Source organism: Ursus maritimus, assembly GCF_017311325.1.
Source record: "Ursus maritimus isolate PB19 chromosome X unlocalized genomic scaffold, ASM1731132v1 scaffold_X1, whole genome shotgun sequence".
In the NCBI taxonomy this organism is placed as follows: domain Eukaryota; kingdom Metazoa; phylum Chordata; class Mammalia; order Carnivora; family Ursidae; genus Ursus; species Ursus maritimus.
In genome coordinates, this window is record NW_024423319.1 from 34,358,572 (window position 1) to 34,376,912 (window position 18,341).

Genomic DNA, 18,341 nt, shown 5'->3' on the forward strand with positions numbered 1-18,341 from the left:
TATTATATTATATTATATTATATTATATTATATTATATTACATCATATATCACTACATGCTGTGGACTGTTTATGGAAATAACTATCAAAATACTTTATATAATAATTAACTGCTTAACTCACAGCAGATGTTTCTTCATGTTTTAGGAGTTTGGAAGCATAAGGTAGATTTGTACAGAGTGAAACAGATTTTTTTTTCAGTGCTAATACTTTGTCTTTACTATGACCAACAACAGTATATTATAGTTAAGTAGTGATTTTATGTGATAACTAACACCATATTTATCTTTGTGTGGAAAATATGATAGGTTTTTACTTAATTGTAATCTAAAGAATATAAGCACCATTTGAAATTTCATTTTGTGTAGGCAACGTACTGCTGGCCTGACACATCAGTCAAGATCTAAGGTTATGTATCCTTCCGTTCACATTCCCATTTAAAAATTATTAAATGGAACTGAAGCCTTTAGTCATCAAAGCTCCATGTTGAAATACACACATATTAGGAAAAGTAAAGAATTAGGTCATTTCCTGACATTAAAACCCTAAGCACTGTGATTTGGTAAGATTAATCAGTTCCTGGCAGAATTGGGCCTTAGTTTTAAAGGAGTGCAGTCTGGTCAGACCCTGGATATAAACTCCACTTCTGGCTCTCATACTACGTAACTTTGTGTTATTAAAGTAATCAGTTAAGCTCACTGAACCTTAGTTTCCAAGTCTGTAAAATGAAGAAGCTGAGGTATTTGAATTTTAAGGTCTTTTCTGGCTCTCAGACCCTGGGTGTAAACTAATTGTTGTCTTCCTAATTATCGGAAGAATATAGATATGTCCAAATCATTCTTTCAGTCTCATTGAAATTATATTAACAGGGCAATGTTTACACGAATATTATTAATCTACAGCAAGAATAACTCTCAGATCTGTGCAAAATCATATGAAAGAAGCAAATAATCTTACCAAAATTTGGCTAACCATTTCCAATATATGCTTTTCTAAGACCACTGTTTAGCACATGCATACCACAACACTTGGTATAGGCGACAAGAGCAAAGTTAATTTTGCTATTGTGTCCCAGTGGCACATTGCTTGTCCCAGTTCCCTGATGGTGGTTCTGTCCCCATATCCCAGGAATGATCCTTTTTCATATATACTGTTCTGTGCTGCAGCCAGGTGCTCTAATTCGTGAGAACAATCTCATTCCAGTCTGACTAGGAGTATTTAGCTTGATTAATACATATTGCCAACTTTTCAAATGAGAACATTTAGGGAACAATGTGCTCTTTTATAGCCACTAACCCTACTTAATCCCAATAGCACAACGATTAATTTATTCTTTAATTCACTTAAGGGCAAGAAGTAAAAATCTATGGGCACTTTTGTGTCCATGGATGTTTAATTTATATACACAGTAGCTTAGGTTAGAAACTCAAAGTGCAGTGTTGCCCAATTCGGGAAACTGAACTCTTAATAATTAGGAAACTAATTAATTAATATGACATTAATTAATTAATATAATATATAATGTATTCTTAGTTTCAGAGGTAGAGTTTCAATTTTAAATTTTAAAAAATACAAAAAATAAAATAATAAAATAATTAGGAAACTCTATTAAAAATTATAATAAAATTATATTAGAAGGTATTCACCAGAATTTACATTAGGCCAACTACAGGTGAATTGGAGCTAAGAGGGCCACAATGTGGCAAGAAAGAACGGTATAATGGAAAGAGAACAGGGTCAAGGGTGACACAGGATTTCTGCTTCCCGTGTTAACAATGACTCGTTTTACTATCATAAGCAGTGGAATGGAAAGAAAGAAATGGAATGGAAAGAAAAAAGGAACACTTGGTTGCAGGTGTTGTACTCAATTCATCACCATACCTGATATCTGAGAAGAACGATACTACTTCCACTATCTACCTGTTTGTGTCACTGTGTCACTATCTACCTCTTTGCAATACTGGTATAAAGGGCTTGAAGCTCTGGAGTCGGACAGAGCTGGGCTCTAATCTAAATTATACCACTCCTGAGCTACGATAGTTCTTAAATCTCTCTGATCCTCATTTTCTTCACTTTAAAAATGAAGTTAATTAGGGGCACCTGCATGGCTTAGTGGGTTGAGCATCTGACTCTTGATTTCAGCTCAGGTCATGATCTCAGGGTCTTGAGATAAAGCCCCATGTTGGGCTCCATGACGGGCGTGGAGCCTGCTTAAGATTTTCTCTCTCCCTCTCCCACTGTCCCTCCCCCCGACACTCTCTCTTTCTCTAAAAATAAAATGAAGCTAATTATACCCAATTTGTAGGGTCACAGCATTCATTTATTGGTACAAATAATACTTAAATGAGATGCCATAGGCAAAATTGCTTTTCAAATTTAAAGGTTTTTAATATGTAAGAGCATTAAGTAGTATGCTTACATTACAGAATTTCCAATTTTTAATCTATGATGTTGTCACTGTTTTTAGAATTGCCAACCCTTGATTTCTCTATTTTTCTGTTTTTATTATCCTTTTTTGATATTTAATTCTTATCCCCATCTTCTGAAACATTTAACAAAGAATGAAGAGACCCATAGAGGTAAGGGAAGAGTATGTGTATTTGGATTTAGGGAAGAGATGAATAGCAGAGGCCTTCAGAATTCTCGGCCAGAGCTGAAATAATACTATTCTGTTTTTGATAAATCTGCAAATAGTCCTTAGAGGCATCAAAATTCAAGATAGAGGGAGACCAAAAAATTACCAGATGGATTTAAAGTGACAACATATTGGTCTTACCAAAACAGCAAATTTTTAAAAATAACTTGCTTAACTGAAGTCTTATAAATTGCAACAAGTCGTACTCAGGAAAAAGATAATAATAAAAGTAAGCTAAAGGAAGTCAACTCATTTTGGCTTTTGCATCAATAATAGAGCCTTCCTTCCAGATGGGCTATTTCATCACAACACTTTTCTGCCTGCAGATTTGCAAAGATATAGAAGGAATTTATTTCTTCCATGGAAATAGAAGATAGATATTAGAGCCAGATTCAGTGAAACTTACCTTACTAGTATGAATTGTTCTAGAGACAACTCACATTTTTCGTAGGGGTATTTCCAAGTACAATGAACATTCTCCCAATTTAATGTGGACTGTCACCAGATGAAAGACACATTTTGTTGGAACATTCATCTGAGTGAGCAGGTACAATTAACTGAAGACATAATCCTAAGTGAGACAGGGGGCGATTCCATCCTCAGGTTACAGTACTTTTCATTCTTGTATACCATCATGGGGTGGTGAAGAGTGGGCACAGAAGGGAACAAGCCAAGAACATTTAGTCTTAGGAAGGCACAGAGGAGAGTATAAGATTGTCTGGATGCATGTTCTTCTAAGTTGTTTGTTCTAAGTTGTTTATTTGTTCTAAATTATTTGTTCGAAGTTGTTTCATTTGTTCTAAGTTGTTTGAAGAAGATATATTTCTTCTACAAATCCAAGAAGTTTCCTGTGGTTTTTGTAGAACTTACACTTAAGCTTTATGCAAATTGGAATTTTTATAGTGGTAAAAATGAGCTAATCAGATCTCTAGCACTTATTGCATCTCCCATGTGTTTATAGCTGCCTACTACTAACCAGAATTCCCTTATTGTAAATAAATATATTAAGATCTTCCTGTAGAGGTATCCAAGTTGCTCTCTATAAGCTAGAAAGTACATTTCATCTTGAGAGGAAAACTGGAGAGAAAGAAACAACAACAGCATGATCTCTGAGGCATTGAAATCCTACAATTCTGACTCCCAGCGTTCTTAACTGAGAAGTGAGAGCTCTCTATCAGCACAACACACAGGAAGATTTCTCCAGTCTGAGCAAGGATTGTTGATTCCTGGGTGAGTAAGTCTGTTTGATATGGGGTGGGAATAGCCTCTTTCATTTCAAAGAGGTGTGGCTAACCTAGACAATAAATTGAAGAAGGGCACGTCTTTCAAATATAACCTGATTAGGTTCTGCTGCTTAAAAGAGACAGCCGCAAATTAGTACGAACATGGCAGGTGTTTATTATTGTTTGCCTCTATTATCATTTGCCTTGTACATAAACCACAACGTACACATCTAGGAATAAGGGGCAGGCATTTTGGTTATGTAATTTTGGGGTTTGATACAATCAGTGAGTCTGCCTTAAGCTTTTGCTAAGTTCATGTTGTTTTCTCATTTCGGAAGAAAGGACTAAAGCATAGATTGAAATAGTCACAGACAGAAACCAAACACTAAAATCTAACACCATCAAATAATCTTGTACAGGCATCATTAACAAAGCATTGTGCATGTGTATACACACACACACACACACACACACACACACACACACACAGATACTCCCTACTCCCTCTCACCATTTTACTTCACTTCACAGCACTTATTACCATCTAACTTTATATTTTATTCATTTATTTTTTGTGTATCTCCTCCCATGAATATAAGCTTCATGTCTGTTATTTTCACTGTTTTAGTCACAGCGATGAGAAGAGTGCCTGATGCAAAGTAGGTACTTATTATGTGTTGTTTGAATGAATGAATGGATAGATAAATAAGCAAATGAAAAAAAAGTCTAATGGGTGATGGGTATTAAGGAGGGCACTTGTTGTGATGAGCACTGGGTGTTACATATAAGTGATGAATCACTAAATTCTACACCTGAAACCAGTATTACACGACATATTAACTAACTGGAATTTAAGTAGAAACTTTCAAAAAAGTCTAGAGGGTTTTTTACTGATTTGCCTGTGTTTATGCATCACTCAGTAGTATAGTCAGACCTAGAACCCAGATCTCCTGGCTTTTAATCTTGTACTGTCTTATGCCATACTTTGTAGCTGATCACTAGAAGAGAAAGATAACTATAAAAATCCATAATAATTTCCTCCTATAGGAAATTGGGAATGTTGATGCATGTAATGAAAAGATCATTCTTTGATTATTTGAAGACTATAGACTTATATAGCAACTTTTTCTATCAAGAGTTAATTGTCCTTTTCAAAATGACAGAATTAGATATAATCAGACCTGTCCCAGAAGATCCAGAGCATTTGATTTGCATTTGATCTGATTGTCTCTGATGGCAGATGGAAAGAGCCCCAAGTCTCAATCACTGACAAACTGTAGGATGGGGCCTGGCAAGAGGACAGGAAAATAGGATGGTCTAGGGTCGTCACTTAACACTGGAGTCACTTGCCCTTTCTACCATCCAGCTCATACGGAGTGGGCCAACCCCTGCTCCTAGGCACTCAAGATCTTGAAAAATGGAGCCACAATAGGATAAATCCTAGTGAACAATCAGGGAAGAAACTGAGAGCTGAAGAGAAACCATCCTGATTTCCAGAACCCCTTCCACCTCTAAAGGAGAGCCAGCAGGGGAAAGAAATCTTGAGACCACATACATGGAAAGATGATATTCAAAATAATTTATAAACACCATAGTCATTTAAATAAATACATGCATCAGTATAGAAATGAAAATTTTATGTATATTCCTTTTTGTCCCCTGAATAAACCGTTAATGATCAAACTAGCTCATGACAGACTCTGTAGCTTGCCAGCCAACTTCTAGTAAAGTGTGCAGACATTGCCTGATATGATTTCTAAACTCTTTTGCAGCTCTGTCACACTATAGGGAGCCCATCAAGGTCCACATATTCTTCCTATTTTCCTTATTTCAATTTCTAGTTTTTCAGAATGTTAATTTTTTCTGCCGGTTATTTGAAGTACGGTGGTAAACATAAATTCACTGGGAAAAGACTTTTGAATATTTACTTTATGTCTTTTTGTGGACCAGTCAGAGGTCATTGAACACAATGACTTATCACCAAAATAAAACAATAAGCCTATGTTCACAAATCAAATCAAAATAAAGTCAAGTCAAAAAAATCAGAACATTGGGGCGCCTGGGTAGCGCAGTCGTTAAGCATCTGCCTTCGGCTCAGGGCGTGATCCCGGCGTTCCGGGATCAAGCCCCACATCAGGCTCCTCCTCTGGGAGCCTGCTTCTTCCTCTCCCACTCCCCCTGCTTGTGTTCCCTCTCTCGCTGGCTGTCTCTCTCTGTCATATAAATAAATAAAATCTTTAAAAAAAATCAGAACATAAAATCCTACTTATGATATGGTCTTAGTCATCTAAGACACATGTATGCACAGATAATAAGAGAGGAACAAATATATTGCAGTACAAGTGACAGAGATTTATGGTGGCAAGGTAATATTTGACTTTCTTACCTCTTGTTTTTACAAATTGTTGTTGAACGTTTATGTTATATGTTCAATAAAAGATGAGAAACAAAAGTTGTTTGTCCTACGGACATTGATGAATGAAGGGACAGTGACAAGCCAGTGATGTGTAGCTTAGAAAGTTAGAGAGGTTAAATATCAATATCTTCCTAAAAGCCTCACTGTTAAATAATAATTTTGTTAAAAAGATTGTGCAAGTTTTTACTTTCCCCCTGCACTGGCTTCGATGAATACATTTCTGTATGAAACTTTGGTCAAGAAGATCATAAAGCAGAATGACTCAGAAAATCGTGCTGTTGCTGTCATATGTCTGGATAACGATGGGTGGACCTTAGAAACTATCTTCCTAAAAGAAAGATCATCATATAGAACAGCGAGTCTTGAATTTTGCGGTACATCATAATCACCTGGAGAGCTTGTAAAATGCACCTTCAAATACCGGGTAATTCTGAGGCAGATGGTCACATTCCAAGAATTGTGGCTACGATGAATGAGAATGACCATCTAAAAGCCACAGGCCCAGTTTAAGTATGAAAAATATGAACTGGTAAACTCCAGTCTCCAAAATCTTTTCCCCACTTTGTAAGTATTTATTCGCACCCACTGTCTCTGTTTATTTGTCTGCTTGTGCGCCTACTGTCTGGGATTCTTTACAAGATTATAAACTCCTTAAAGGTAAGGATAATGCCAGTTTTGTTTACCACTGTAAACCCAACACCCAGTATAGATAATCAGTAAATATTCGAATGAATGAATGAATGAATTTACCATCTATCTCAAAGTGACAAATACTGGAGAGAAGCTGGCTCAAGTTTTCCCACTTTTCTTTTTATTATTTAGACGTGAAATTGTTGTTAGACGTGAAATTGTTACAAACTTTGCGGTGGGAGAGAAGTTTTTCAATGTTTCCTGAGAAGAGAGGAAGAATTCGTTTGTTTCTTCTACCCCATACTCTCCCTCCCTGAGACAAATTCAGTGGATTAGCTCTTCTTGAAGTGATTCTAGTGTGACTTTTCGTGGATTAAAGAAGGGGCTGAGAAAATTTTTGTGGGCTGTGTTAATTCTTGTTGTGTTCATGTGCATACGTTTTGCGTTCAGTATGCATTCCCACACTGAGGCATATATCCATCTATAAGTATTCATGAGCATGTCCAGATTAATGCAATAGGACATTGAGGAATGTGTTTGGCCACTTAATTTTTCTGCCAACCGTATGATCACATCTGTAATGTGATTGAATTATTATTATATAATATGCCATCCCATTTAGGGGTTTGGTTGATGTGCTCATGGTGCTGTTCATTGTCATGGTCAGAAAAGCCACATCTGTTCAGAATTCAAAATGTTCTCGACAATTTCCTTTTACTGCTACTGCTAGAAAATGATATTTAACATTTGGTTTGCTTATTTTAAAATTTCCAAACATTTCAGTGATGAAGTGAATAATCTTGATCAAAAGTATTTATATTATATTGGTTCCATAGTAAAACTTGTAATTGAGAAGAAACGTACAAAATACTCTTTTTTGTGATTAAAGCTTCATGCAATTCATATAAATGCACACAGAATAAGGGGCAGAGTCTATTTAATATATTGGTGGGAAGGTAAGCAGTGCTATGTTCTAAATGGGAGAAAGGGAAGGGACTAATCATTTTCTACTCTGTATCTCTAATATACTTGTATATTTTCTTGAGTGCTTATTTTTCAATTTAAGTTACAAAAGGAATTTCTATAAGTGAAATATCTGTTATCTATTGATTATCTATCTATCTATCTATCTATCTATCTAATCATCTATCCATCTATCTTATATCCTATTACAATAAGTTCTCATAAAATAGAAAATTAGTTTTTCTATAATGAACTGGATCAACACAAATGTTGCCAAACCTAAGTGGTTCATTGGCTGGGATTTGGAAAATTTTTCTTTTTGTAAAACATTTCAATGTAATGGTACTTTTGGACTTTATTTCCTTTACACATTTAATTCGATACTTATGGAGCTCCATACCACTAAACATATCCATATGGTAGGAAAGCAATTGCATTTCAAGCTCATTATTAAGACAACAGAATGGGTAGGAGGAATAAGGCTTTGGAAGGACATAGAACTAAATATTCACATTTAGAACTCTTCTGAAATTTCTTGAATACCTCAGGTCTTTGATTATCCTGAAAAAGGACAGTGGGATCTTTGTTCCTAGATATCTTGAAGAATGGGACACACTAACTACATGTAATATATAGATTATACAGATTTTTTTTTTAGGTTCTAACATAACTAAAGAACAAAAAGAATGCAGTAATGTCCCTCACAGACCACTCAATCACTTATTGTCTATTAAGAATAAACAAAGCAGGGGGGGCACCTGGGTGGCACAGCGGTTAAGCGTCTGCCTTCGGCTTAGGGCGTGATCCCAGCGTTATGGGATCGAGCCCCACGTCAGGCTCCTCCGCTATGAGCCTGCTTCTTCCTCTCCCACTCCCCCTGCTTGTGTTCCCACTCTCGCTGGCTGTCTCTCTCTCTGTCAAATAAATAAATAAAATCTTTAAAAAAAAAGAATAAACAAAGCAATTTATTTTATGCAAAATATTTTAGTCAAAATATAAGTACTTGGAGGCACAGACATAACTCAGCATGTTCAAAAGACACTTTAAGGGCCTGTAGATAAATGTGAAAACTTGATAGAAAACAAAATCCTTAGAATACTGAACATATTATTTTATAATAGTAGTAGGCAATACGTGCTGGTTACTATGTGCCAGGCACTCTTCTAGGTGCTTTATTTATTATATTGGTTAGTCTTTAAATCATATGAGGTATGTACTATTATCAACCAAATAAAGGTGAGGAGTCTGGAGTATATCTGAGCCACTTCCTCAGCCTCCAAACTCCTAACGAAACACAAGAGAAGAGGTTCTTCCTTTCTCTCTTATCAATATTGTCCTTGGCTGGGGGTGTGTTAGCATATCTTCCACTTTCGTGGCCTCCGTGGTGTGTAATTTCTCACCTCAAAGCTCACTTTTTAAATTTTGAGAGGTTCCTTGGCATTTTTTTTTTTTAAATATCAGTGGTGTTGGATCATCTTGAAGGTTTTTTTTTTTATATATATATATTTGACAGAGAGAGACAGCCAGCGAGAGAGGGAACACAAGCAGGGGGAGTGGGAGAGGAAGAAGCAGGCTCACAGCAGAGGAGCCTGATGCGGGGCTCGATCCCAGGACCCTGGGATCACGCCCTGAGCCGAAGGCAGACGCTCAACCGCTGTGCCACCCAGGCGCTCCGGCATTTTTAAAAATCTTATCACTTAAGATAACTTCTAATTAAGATCATTGGTAAATTATAATTACTGATAATTATTTTCTCGCTGAGAGAGGCCTGTAACAGGTTAGCACCCTTTTAGGAATCAACTGGAAAAGAATTAATGACATTTTTAAAGGCTTTAATTTCCAGTGAGAAGCTGCATTGCTGGGAGGATACGAGGCAACATTGTGTGGTGTGTATTCCTCCAGTTAATGAGAAACGGTGGGATATTTGGTCCTTGGAAGTGTAAAATATGATGAAGCATGAATTGTTAAGTCTCTCGTACAGTAACAAAATAACAACTACACTAAAACATTTGGAATTCTGTGGCACAGTTAGAATCTTAAGTAGTTTTCCATTTTAATTACCATAAAAGGGTAATTAAGCTGTTTCAGAATCTTTCCCACAAAACTTTCCCTGGGCCAAAAGTCTGAAGCAAATAATTTTCTTCTTGAGAACATGTCGCTAAGAGGAAGTTCTCAGTTTTCTTAAGAACTGTAATTTTTCTAATGATTCTTCTAAGAATAGACCATGGCAAGTGTACTTTGAGAAGACTGACATTAATAAATCATTTCCTCCCCAGACATAAGTTAAAGTGGCAATATGAAAACTTGAATTTGAGATATAATAGCAACTTCCCCAAAAATGTCCCTGACTTTGTCCTATCTGTACCTCATGTCATCTGAATTAGGAAGTATTTATATTGATAAAGCATAAGACGTCATTAGAATCTGAAAATTATATGATTAATAAAGATTTACGATTAGTCTGAAGGTGGGGGCAAGGGAACGGAGGGGCGGGGATAGGGAATTACTTAGTTTTCTCCTAGTTTTATTAATATTCTCATCCTCCAAACTCTTATCTAAACACGAAATATATAGAAAAATCAATTTCTTCCATATTCTAGGGGATGTTTTGGGTATTTAAATTTTAGCTTTGAGAGGCCGTTTAAGATGGTGCCATAGGAAAATCGTGAATGCACCTCCTTCCACGGATATGACAAGTCTACAGCTGCATATGGAAAAACTCCCTCTGAAAAAGGCCCAAGAAGGACCTGAACGAGCTGCTCCACAACAGAGGATCCAAAGGCCACATCAAGGTGGGTAAGAGAGGCAGAGATGCAGTCTCACCAAAGGCCCTACCCGTGGTGTCGCAAGCATAGTTGGGAGGGATCTCACAAATAGAGAAATTCTCCCCAAGGATTTAGGGATTTGTGCCCCACATCAGGCACCCCAACCCTTGAGACCTACACCAGAGAGATGAGCTCCAAAAATTCCTGATTTTAAAAGCCATGGTGCTGGGCTGCCTGGGTGGCTCAGTCACTTAAGTGTCTGCCTTCAGCTCAGGTCATGATCACAGGGTCTTGGGATCAAGCCCTGTGTGGGGCTCCCTGCTCAGCAGTGAGTCTGTTTCTCCCTCTGCTCCTCCCCTCACTCCTGCTTTCTCTCTCTTTCTCTCAAATAAAAAAATAAAATCTTTTTTTTAAAAAGATTTTTATTTATTTATTTGACAGAGAGAGAAACAGGCAACGAGAGAGGGAACACAAGCAGGGGGAGTGGGAGAGGAAGAAGCAGGCTCCCAGTGGAGGAGCCTGTTGTGGGGCTTGATCCCAGAATGCCGGGATCCCGCCCTGAGCCAAAGGCAGACGCTTAACGACTGCGTCACCCAGGTGCCCCAAAAATAAAATCTTAAAAAAAAAAAATAAAAATAAAAGCCATGGGGCTGTAGGAAACAAGAGACTCCACTCTTAGAGGACTTGTATGCAGACTCATTCACCTGGGACCCAGTGCAGAAGCAGCAGTCTGAAAAGCAATGAGACCATATGTAAAGAAGATTCACTTGCTAGTCTTGAAGTGTCTGCTGGAGGGGCAAGCCTACTGGAACTCTCTACAGGAACAGAGATGTTAGCAGAGGCCATTTTTTCACTCTCCCTGTACCTTGCTAGCCCTGATGGTACTCCCTAGGGCCCTGCCTAAGCCAGCTAGCAAAAGCACCACCCTCAGGCAGCACTGGACAGCCTCCTCTCAAAAAAACTGGCCAGGGGGCTTGCCCCACCCCTGTGCACCGCTCCGCTGCAGTCCTTCCAAAGCTGTCTGGCGTGTACAGCCCACACAAGGGATGCCGCTTGAATGCCTGACTCCAGTAGGGCCCTATAGTTTTGGAACAAATGGAAAGACTGTTATCTGCAGCTACCACCCCAAAGGCACTGCACAGACAGCAGACTGAAACATACCCCCAGTCTCCCCATGAAAAAGGACTATCTACTTGATCTGGAGCTCCAGTCTGAGGGGCAGGCTCCAGGCTTACCACACATCTAAAGGCTACAGAAATGCTCTTAGGGAATGTAGGCTGGGGGAAACCATCTTTGAGTTCTCACTTAGCCTCATTACAGCTCACTGATACCTCCCAGAAAGGAGCTCACATACTAATCTGGAGCCCCCAGTTTTGCACCTGTCATTAAGGAGACATCACCTTATGCATATTTGCATATCTTAAAAGCTGCTGTCGGAGGGTCTAGCTTTTAATCAGGCTGAAACTAGGTGCTAAATATGACTTTGAAAACATAAAACATGTGGGGAGAGAAAAAATGTAGAGTTCTAGGATGCATTCAACCTTAGCTTGCGATCAGCTAAAATAGATGGTTAAATATCTAGACTGTTATATATGAGCCTTATGGTAACCACAAAGCAAAAATCCATAGTAGATACACAAAAGATAATGAGAAAGGAATCTAAGCATAACACTATAGAAAGTCATCAAACCAGAAGAAAAGAGAGCAAGAGAAGAAAGGAACAGAGAGGAACCACAAAACAGCCAGAAAACAATGAACAGAATTGTAATAAGTACATACCTATCAATAATTACTTTAAATTTCAATGGATTAAGTTCTCCAATCAAAAACATAGTGGATGAATGGATTAAAAAAACACAAAACACAAGATCCATCTATATGCTGCCTATAAGAGACTCACTTCACATGTAAGGACACACACAGACTGAAAGTGAAGGGACAGAAAAAGAGGTGTCATGCCAACAGAACCCAACAGAAATTAAGGGTACCTATACTGATATCAGACAAAATAGGCTTTTAAAAAAAAGGACATAACAAAAGACACTACATACTGATAAGGGCGTCAATCCACCAAGAAGTTATAAGATTTTTAAATATTTATGCACCCAACATAGAAGGACCTAAATACATAGAACAATGACTAATAGACATAGAGGGAGAGAAACTGACAGTAATATGATAATAGTAGGGGACTTTAATACCCCACTTACATCAGTGGATAGATCATCCAGACAGAAAATTACTATGTAAACATAAGCCTTAAATTACATATTAGACCAAATATATATATATATATATATATGTATATATATATATAATATTCCACTAAAAAGCAGCAGAACACACATTCTTTTCAAGCGCACATGGAACATTCTTCAAGATACATCACATGTTAGGCCACAAAACAAGTCTTAATAAATTTAAGAAGACTAAAATCATATCAAGCGTCTTTTTCAACGACAATGGTATAAAACTAGAAATCAATTACAAGAAGAAAACTGGAAAAACCACAAATACAACATGGATGAATCTAGAGGGCGCTATAACTGAAGTAAGCCAAACTTAGAAAGGCAAGTACCCTATGATATCATGGATAAGAAGATGTGACACACACACACACACACACAAGAATATTACTCAACCATAGAAAAGAATTAAAATGTTCCATTTGCCACAACATGAATGAGCCTAGATTATGCTAAGTGAAATACATCAGAGAAAGACAAATACCATATGATTTCACTTATATGTGGAACTTAAAAAACAAAATAAATGAACAAACAAAACAAAATACTGTGTGATTCCATTTATACGAAGTTCAAGAACAGGTATTTAGCTATTGTGAGAGAAGTGAAAATAGTGATTATCTCTTGGGGCATGGTGCTGCTTATTGATTGGATTGTGGCAAGAGAAACTTTGGTTGCCAGTAACTGTATATTTCAGTCTGGATGCTGGTTACCACAGTGTGTGTATATATGTGTGTTAAAAAATTACTGATCTAAAAAAACTTGCTGATCTATACAATTAAGTTTTTTGCACTTCACTGTATGAATGTTATACTTCAAAACAGAATAGTACTCACCTAGAAATACAAATAAGCTAGTGGAATATGGAATGAATGAATGAATGAATGAATGAATTGATTAATTTATTCATTTATTCATTCATTTATTTATTTATGTATGTATGAAGGAGAGAGAGAGAGTGAGCACACCAGAAGGGTGAGGGGCAGAAGGAGAGGGAGAGAGGGAATCTTCAAGCCAACTCTGCCCTGAGCATGGAGCCTATATGGGGCTCGATCTCAACATCCTAGATGAAATCAGGAGTTGGATGCTTAACCAACTGAGCCACCCAGGCGCCCCTAGTGGAATATAATAAGAAGATACAGAAAGGAAGAATACACACTTATATACAGATTTTAAAGAACTTTATTTTTGGAATAACTTCAGATATACAGAAAAGTTGCAAAAATAATAGTTATCATATCTTCCCATTCAGTTTTTCACATTGTTCACATCTTATATTACCATAATACATTTGTGAAAACCAATAAACAAATATTTGCACATTGAAACAAACAAATGGAGAGGAAATGAACTCAAAATGGATTAAAAACTTGAATGTAAGACCAGAAACTATAAAACTCCTAGAAGAAAACGGAGGTGGTAAGTTCCTGGACATTGGTCTAAGGGCTATCATTTTGGATCTGACTATAGAAGTGATGGCAACAAAAGCAAAAATAAACAAATGACACTGCATTAAACTGAAAAGCCTCTGAACAGGATAAGAAACCATCGACAAAATAAAAAAGCAATGTACTGAATGGGAAAAGATATTTTGAAATCATATGTCCATTAAGGAGTTAATTTCCAAAATATTTAAAGGATTCCTATAACCCAACAACAACAACAACAAAACCCCAAGAAATCGGACTTAAACTATGCAGAGGATCTGAATAGACATTTTCCCACAGAAGCATCCAGATGGCAACAGGCACATGAAAGGATGCTCAACATCACTCCTTATCAGGGAAATATGAATATGTCTCAAAACTACAGTGAGATATCACCACCCTAATTGTCAAAATAGCTATTATCAAAAAGACAAAAAATAACAAGTGTTGGGGAGGATGTGGGATTGTTACGTCGTACACACAACTAACATCATGTTGTATCTCAGTTATATTTCAATTTTAAAAATTTAGCTTTGGTATGTGTGTTTCTGCATGGAAGGAAAACTCTAGCTTTGAGAAATTAGAGAAAGGTACACCTTTTAGATCAAAATTACATGGCCATTTTATAACTTTCTTTTTCCAGGTTATTTAACTTAATCCAATCTCTTATACTTAAGACGATTTCTCTCAAGCATCTGTAAACTTTTGATTCTTTTTTCCCCCATACCAACAGGTAGCTATTTCTGACCTGTGGAATCATAGAGATTTTTGTGACCCAATTGTTCATGACTTGCTTGTCATCCTCCCCTCTCATCTACCTTCTTAAAATCCTAAAATACAATCCTGAGAGAAATTTCTCTGCATATATAAATTGATGCATTGTGTCTACTTATCTGCTTCCATGAAATTTTGGAAGGCTCTTTTGAAATTGGTGGGTTTGTGTGGTATGGAGCCCTCTGGGGGACCAGGCCAAGGGTAGATCGTTTACTCTCATTTGGGGTTAGGGTGGCTCAGAAAAAGATTATTTTTTAAGACATCAAATAAATAATACTTTAATTTCTGAGTACTTTCAATTTTCCTTGGAATATAACACTTGACCAAATAGTTCGGTTACTCTAACTTTTACAGTATACTGAAATATTGCACTTAAGAAAAAACCCTTCATTTAAAAACAAACTGTAAACTCTAAGACACTGAATCAATCGTGTTACCTGTAAGTGCCAACGGGGTTATTTTGTCATGCAGATTTCAATCGCATTTTTTAAAAAGGCGATAATGCCAACAATTATAATTGAAAGGATTTCCAAATACACAAATGCAGTCTTTTCATAACAATTCAAGAACTAAGTGGGACTCAATTCAAACGACAAAAGTTAACTTTTTATTCAAAACTACAGCATGTGTCTTGGACACATTCCTTGCTGCCAATAAACCCCACAGTTCATTCTTTAAACTATTAAAAATCTACGTTAGTCATGGTGTCTTTTGAGGGGAGAGGCAGGGGTAAGGGAAGCTAAGTGTTGTAAGTGATTCCTCCAGTTCTCAAATTAGAGTGCTCAATTTCACTTAAAATTTTTGGATACCACTTAGAAGTGTGTTTCCATTGTCTTTGAAGTGCCTTTTAAAGTTTTATGTCTTCCTAAGATATTTTCATGGACTCAGTTTTAATTCTTGCAGAACATATATTTTAAGGATACACAGCATTTAAGAAGCCGAGATTATATCAAAACTTATTATAGAACTAGAGAATAAACTGGCTTGGAACTAGAACAGTACAGAAAAGAACAGCTAGAGGTACACAGACAAAGGACAGTTAATAATTTGGAAAAAAAAAAAGACTTACTTTCTCCATTCTACTAGTTTTCTTCCAATCTCCTTATACGTACTTTTAGCAACATTTTTCAAAAATTTACCAAAAAAAAAAGGTAAAGACTAATTTCCTTTTTATACAAAAATAGGTAGCAGGCTGTTCTGTCCCACACAGTTTTTTTTTGTTTGTTTTGTTTTTGTTTTTTTTTTTGTTTTTGTGGTTTTATTTTTTTTTTGTATTCTGTAAACAGTCTTTTTTTTTTTTTTAACTCACAGTCCATTAAATTCTTTCCCTCTCTTCTTATAGCAAACTTGTAACATATATCCTTTAACAGAAGGAATTCAAGCAAACAAACCAGTCTCTCGCCTTTTCTCTCTCTCTGTTTCAGTCCCCCTTCTTATTTTGATTTATTTTTTGAATTGCCATATACGGCTAGTTACCACTGTTGTCTGACAGTAGCATATCCTGAATGAGGGCTTTGATGGAGGTTTTACCTACCAAATGGGTGAAAAATAATTGCTCTATCACTGAGGAGGAGACTGCGCGGAGGGAAGGGAGGCGAAGCAAAAGCTTTCCAAATCGCATTGGTTGGGTGGAGTACTGTCTCCTAACGTATTGCTCCAAAGCACACTGGGACCTTTCCTGAAAGCTTTCCACATTGACTACATTAGAGAGACCAACGGCATCTGAAGTGAACAGGGCAATGGCTTTGAGGCAGCTGTATTCGGAGGGGTCGACGTGCAGAGCTTTGAACTTCCCCATTTGCTCTTGGAAAATCTGTAGGTGGTCCATAAAGATGGCCACCTCGTTGGAGGATGCTGGTGACATGTGTAAGCTGGTGGCAGCCAGGAACGGGATGACATGGAGGGGCATGGAGCACTGTGCCCAGTTGAGCATGAACAGGTCACACCAGGTGAGGCGAAGCAGAGCCACTTGGTCATTGATGGACAGGTCAGGGAAGAAGGGGATGTTCCGGGCCCATTCAACGGCGCTGAAGAGCAGCCGGGCAGCCTGTTCGCCAACCTTCTCGAGGGTCAAGAGTTCGTTGGGCTGCATGCGCTGGCTGCCTGACCCGAACAGGGTATAGGGCTCGGCGCCGAGCAGCAGAGAAACATATCCAGACAGGTTAGAGTGCAAGTTGAGGGATTCCCCGTTGCTCAGCACTAACTGCCCATGGGTTGGCTGGGCGGGCGGTATCCTGTTCTTGTACACTGCGGCTCTTTTCATACCCACGTCGATGCACTTTTTGAAGCGGCAGTACTGACAGTGTTTGCGGTGGTGCAGGTCAATGCGGCAGTCTTGGTTGGCATGACATTTGAAGTTCAGGCTCTTCCCCAGACTGCGCTTGAAGAAGCTCTTGCAGCCCTCGCACGTGAACTGGCCGTAGTGCTTGCCGCTTGACTTGTCTCCGCACACCACGCAATTGATGTGCTGCTGTTGCTGCTGCGGCGGCGGCAGCGGCAGCTGTGGTGGCGGCTGCGCCTGAGGAGGCGGCTGCGCCTGAGGAGGCGGCTGTGGTGGCTGCGGCGGCGTCTGCGGCTGCGGTGGCTGTGGCGGTGGCTGCGGCTGCGGCTGTGGTTGCGGGGACTGCTGTTGCTTGTCACCACTGGAGCCACTAAGGCTGCCCTGGCCGACAGCCGCCATTTCTGCCAGCGTGCTGACTGGGCCCCGTTGGCGGGGCGTCTGTGGCAGGTACTGGGCACTGGGCGGCGGGCCTGGCTCGGGCAGTACCTGGAAGACCTGGCTGTCCTGAAAGCTGGGCATCTCATCCTGGGGGTCGCTCCTGGTGTTGACTACCGTTTCCATATCTGTGGGGGCCGGCGTCGGCATTTCCTGCTCCCCTGGCTGTGGACGACGGTGGCTCCTGATCTCTGGCTCCGTCGCACTTCCTTTCGTGTGTGTCTGTGCGACAGGATGTAGGAGGGCGCCCCCGGGTGGCTCGGGGGCTGGTTGGTTGAGGTTGGTTAGTTTCTCCTTTTTTGTTTCTTTTTTGCAAAGTTTTATCAACTGCTTGTCTGAACCAGTGTATTTGTTTTATTTGTTTCCCTCCGATCGATCGGCATTGTTGGTTTGGGGGGCTTCCTACCACGAAGGGAGGGGTAGGTGCCAGGGGTGAGGGAGTGGAGCCGAATATGGAGAGAGAGGGAGGGTAGGGAGAACTGCAAGTGGATTGTCTGGCTTAGAGACAGAAATAGGAGGCAAAAAAAAAAAAAAAAAAAAAAAAAA

The 18,341-nt window shown here is 38.7% G+C and overlaps 2 protein-coding genes across 2 annotated transcripts in view; both read right to left on the reverse strand.

Moving 5' to 3' along the window:
• Window positions 1–18,341, reverse strand: part of HTR2C (5-hydroxytryptamine receptor 2C) — a 150,352-nt gene that overhangs the window by 85,361 nt on the left and 46,650 nt on the right. The window lies entirely within an intron of this gene.
• LOC103679747 (COUP transcription factor 2-like) lies at window positions 16,357–18,310 on the reverse strand. Its single transcript, XM_040628955.1, is given in 2 exon segments — window positions 16,357–17,562; window positions 17,713–18,310. Coding segments are annotated over 2 exon segments (1,296 nt in total). The 5' UTR covers window positions 17,946–18,310; the 3' UTR covers window positions 16,357–16,499.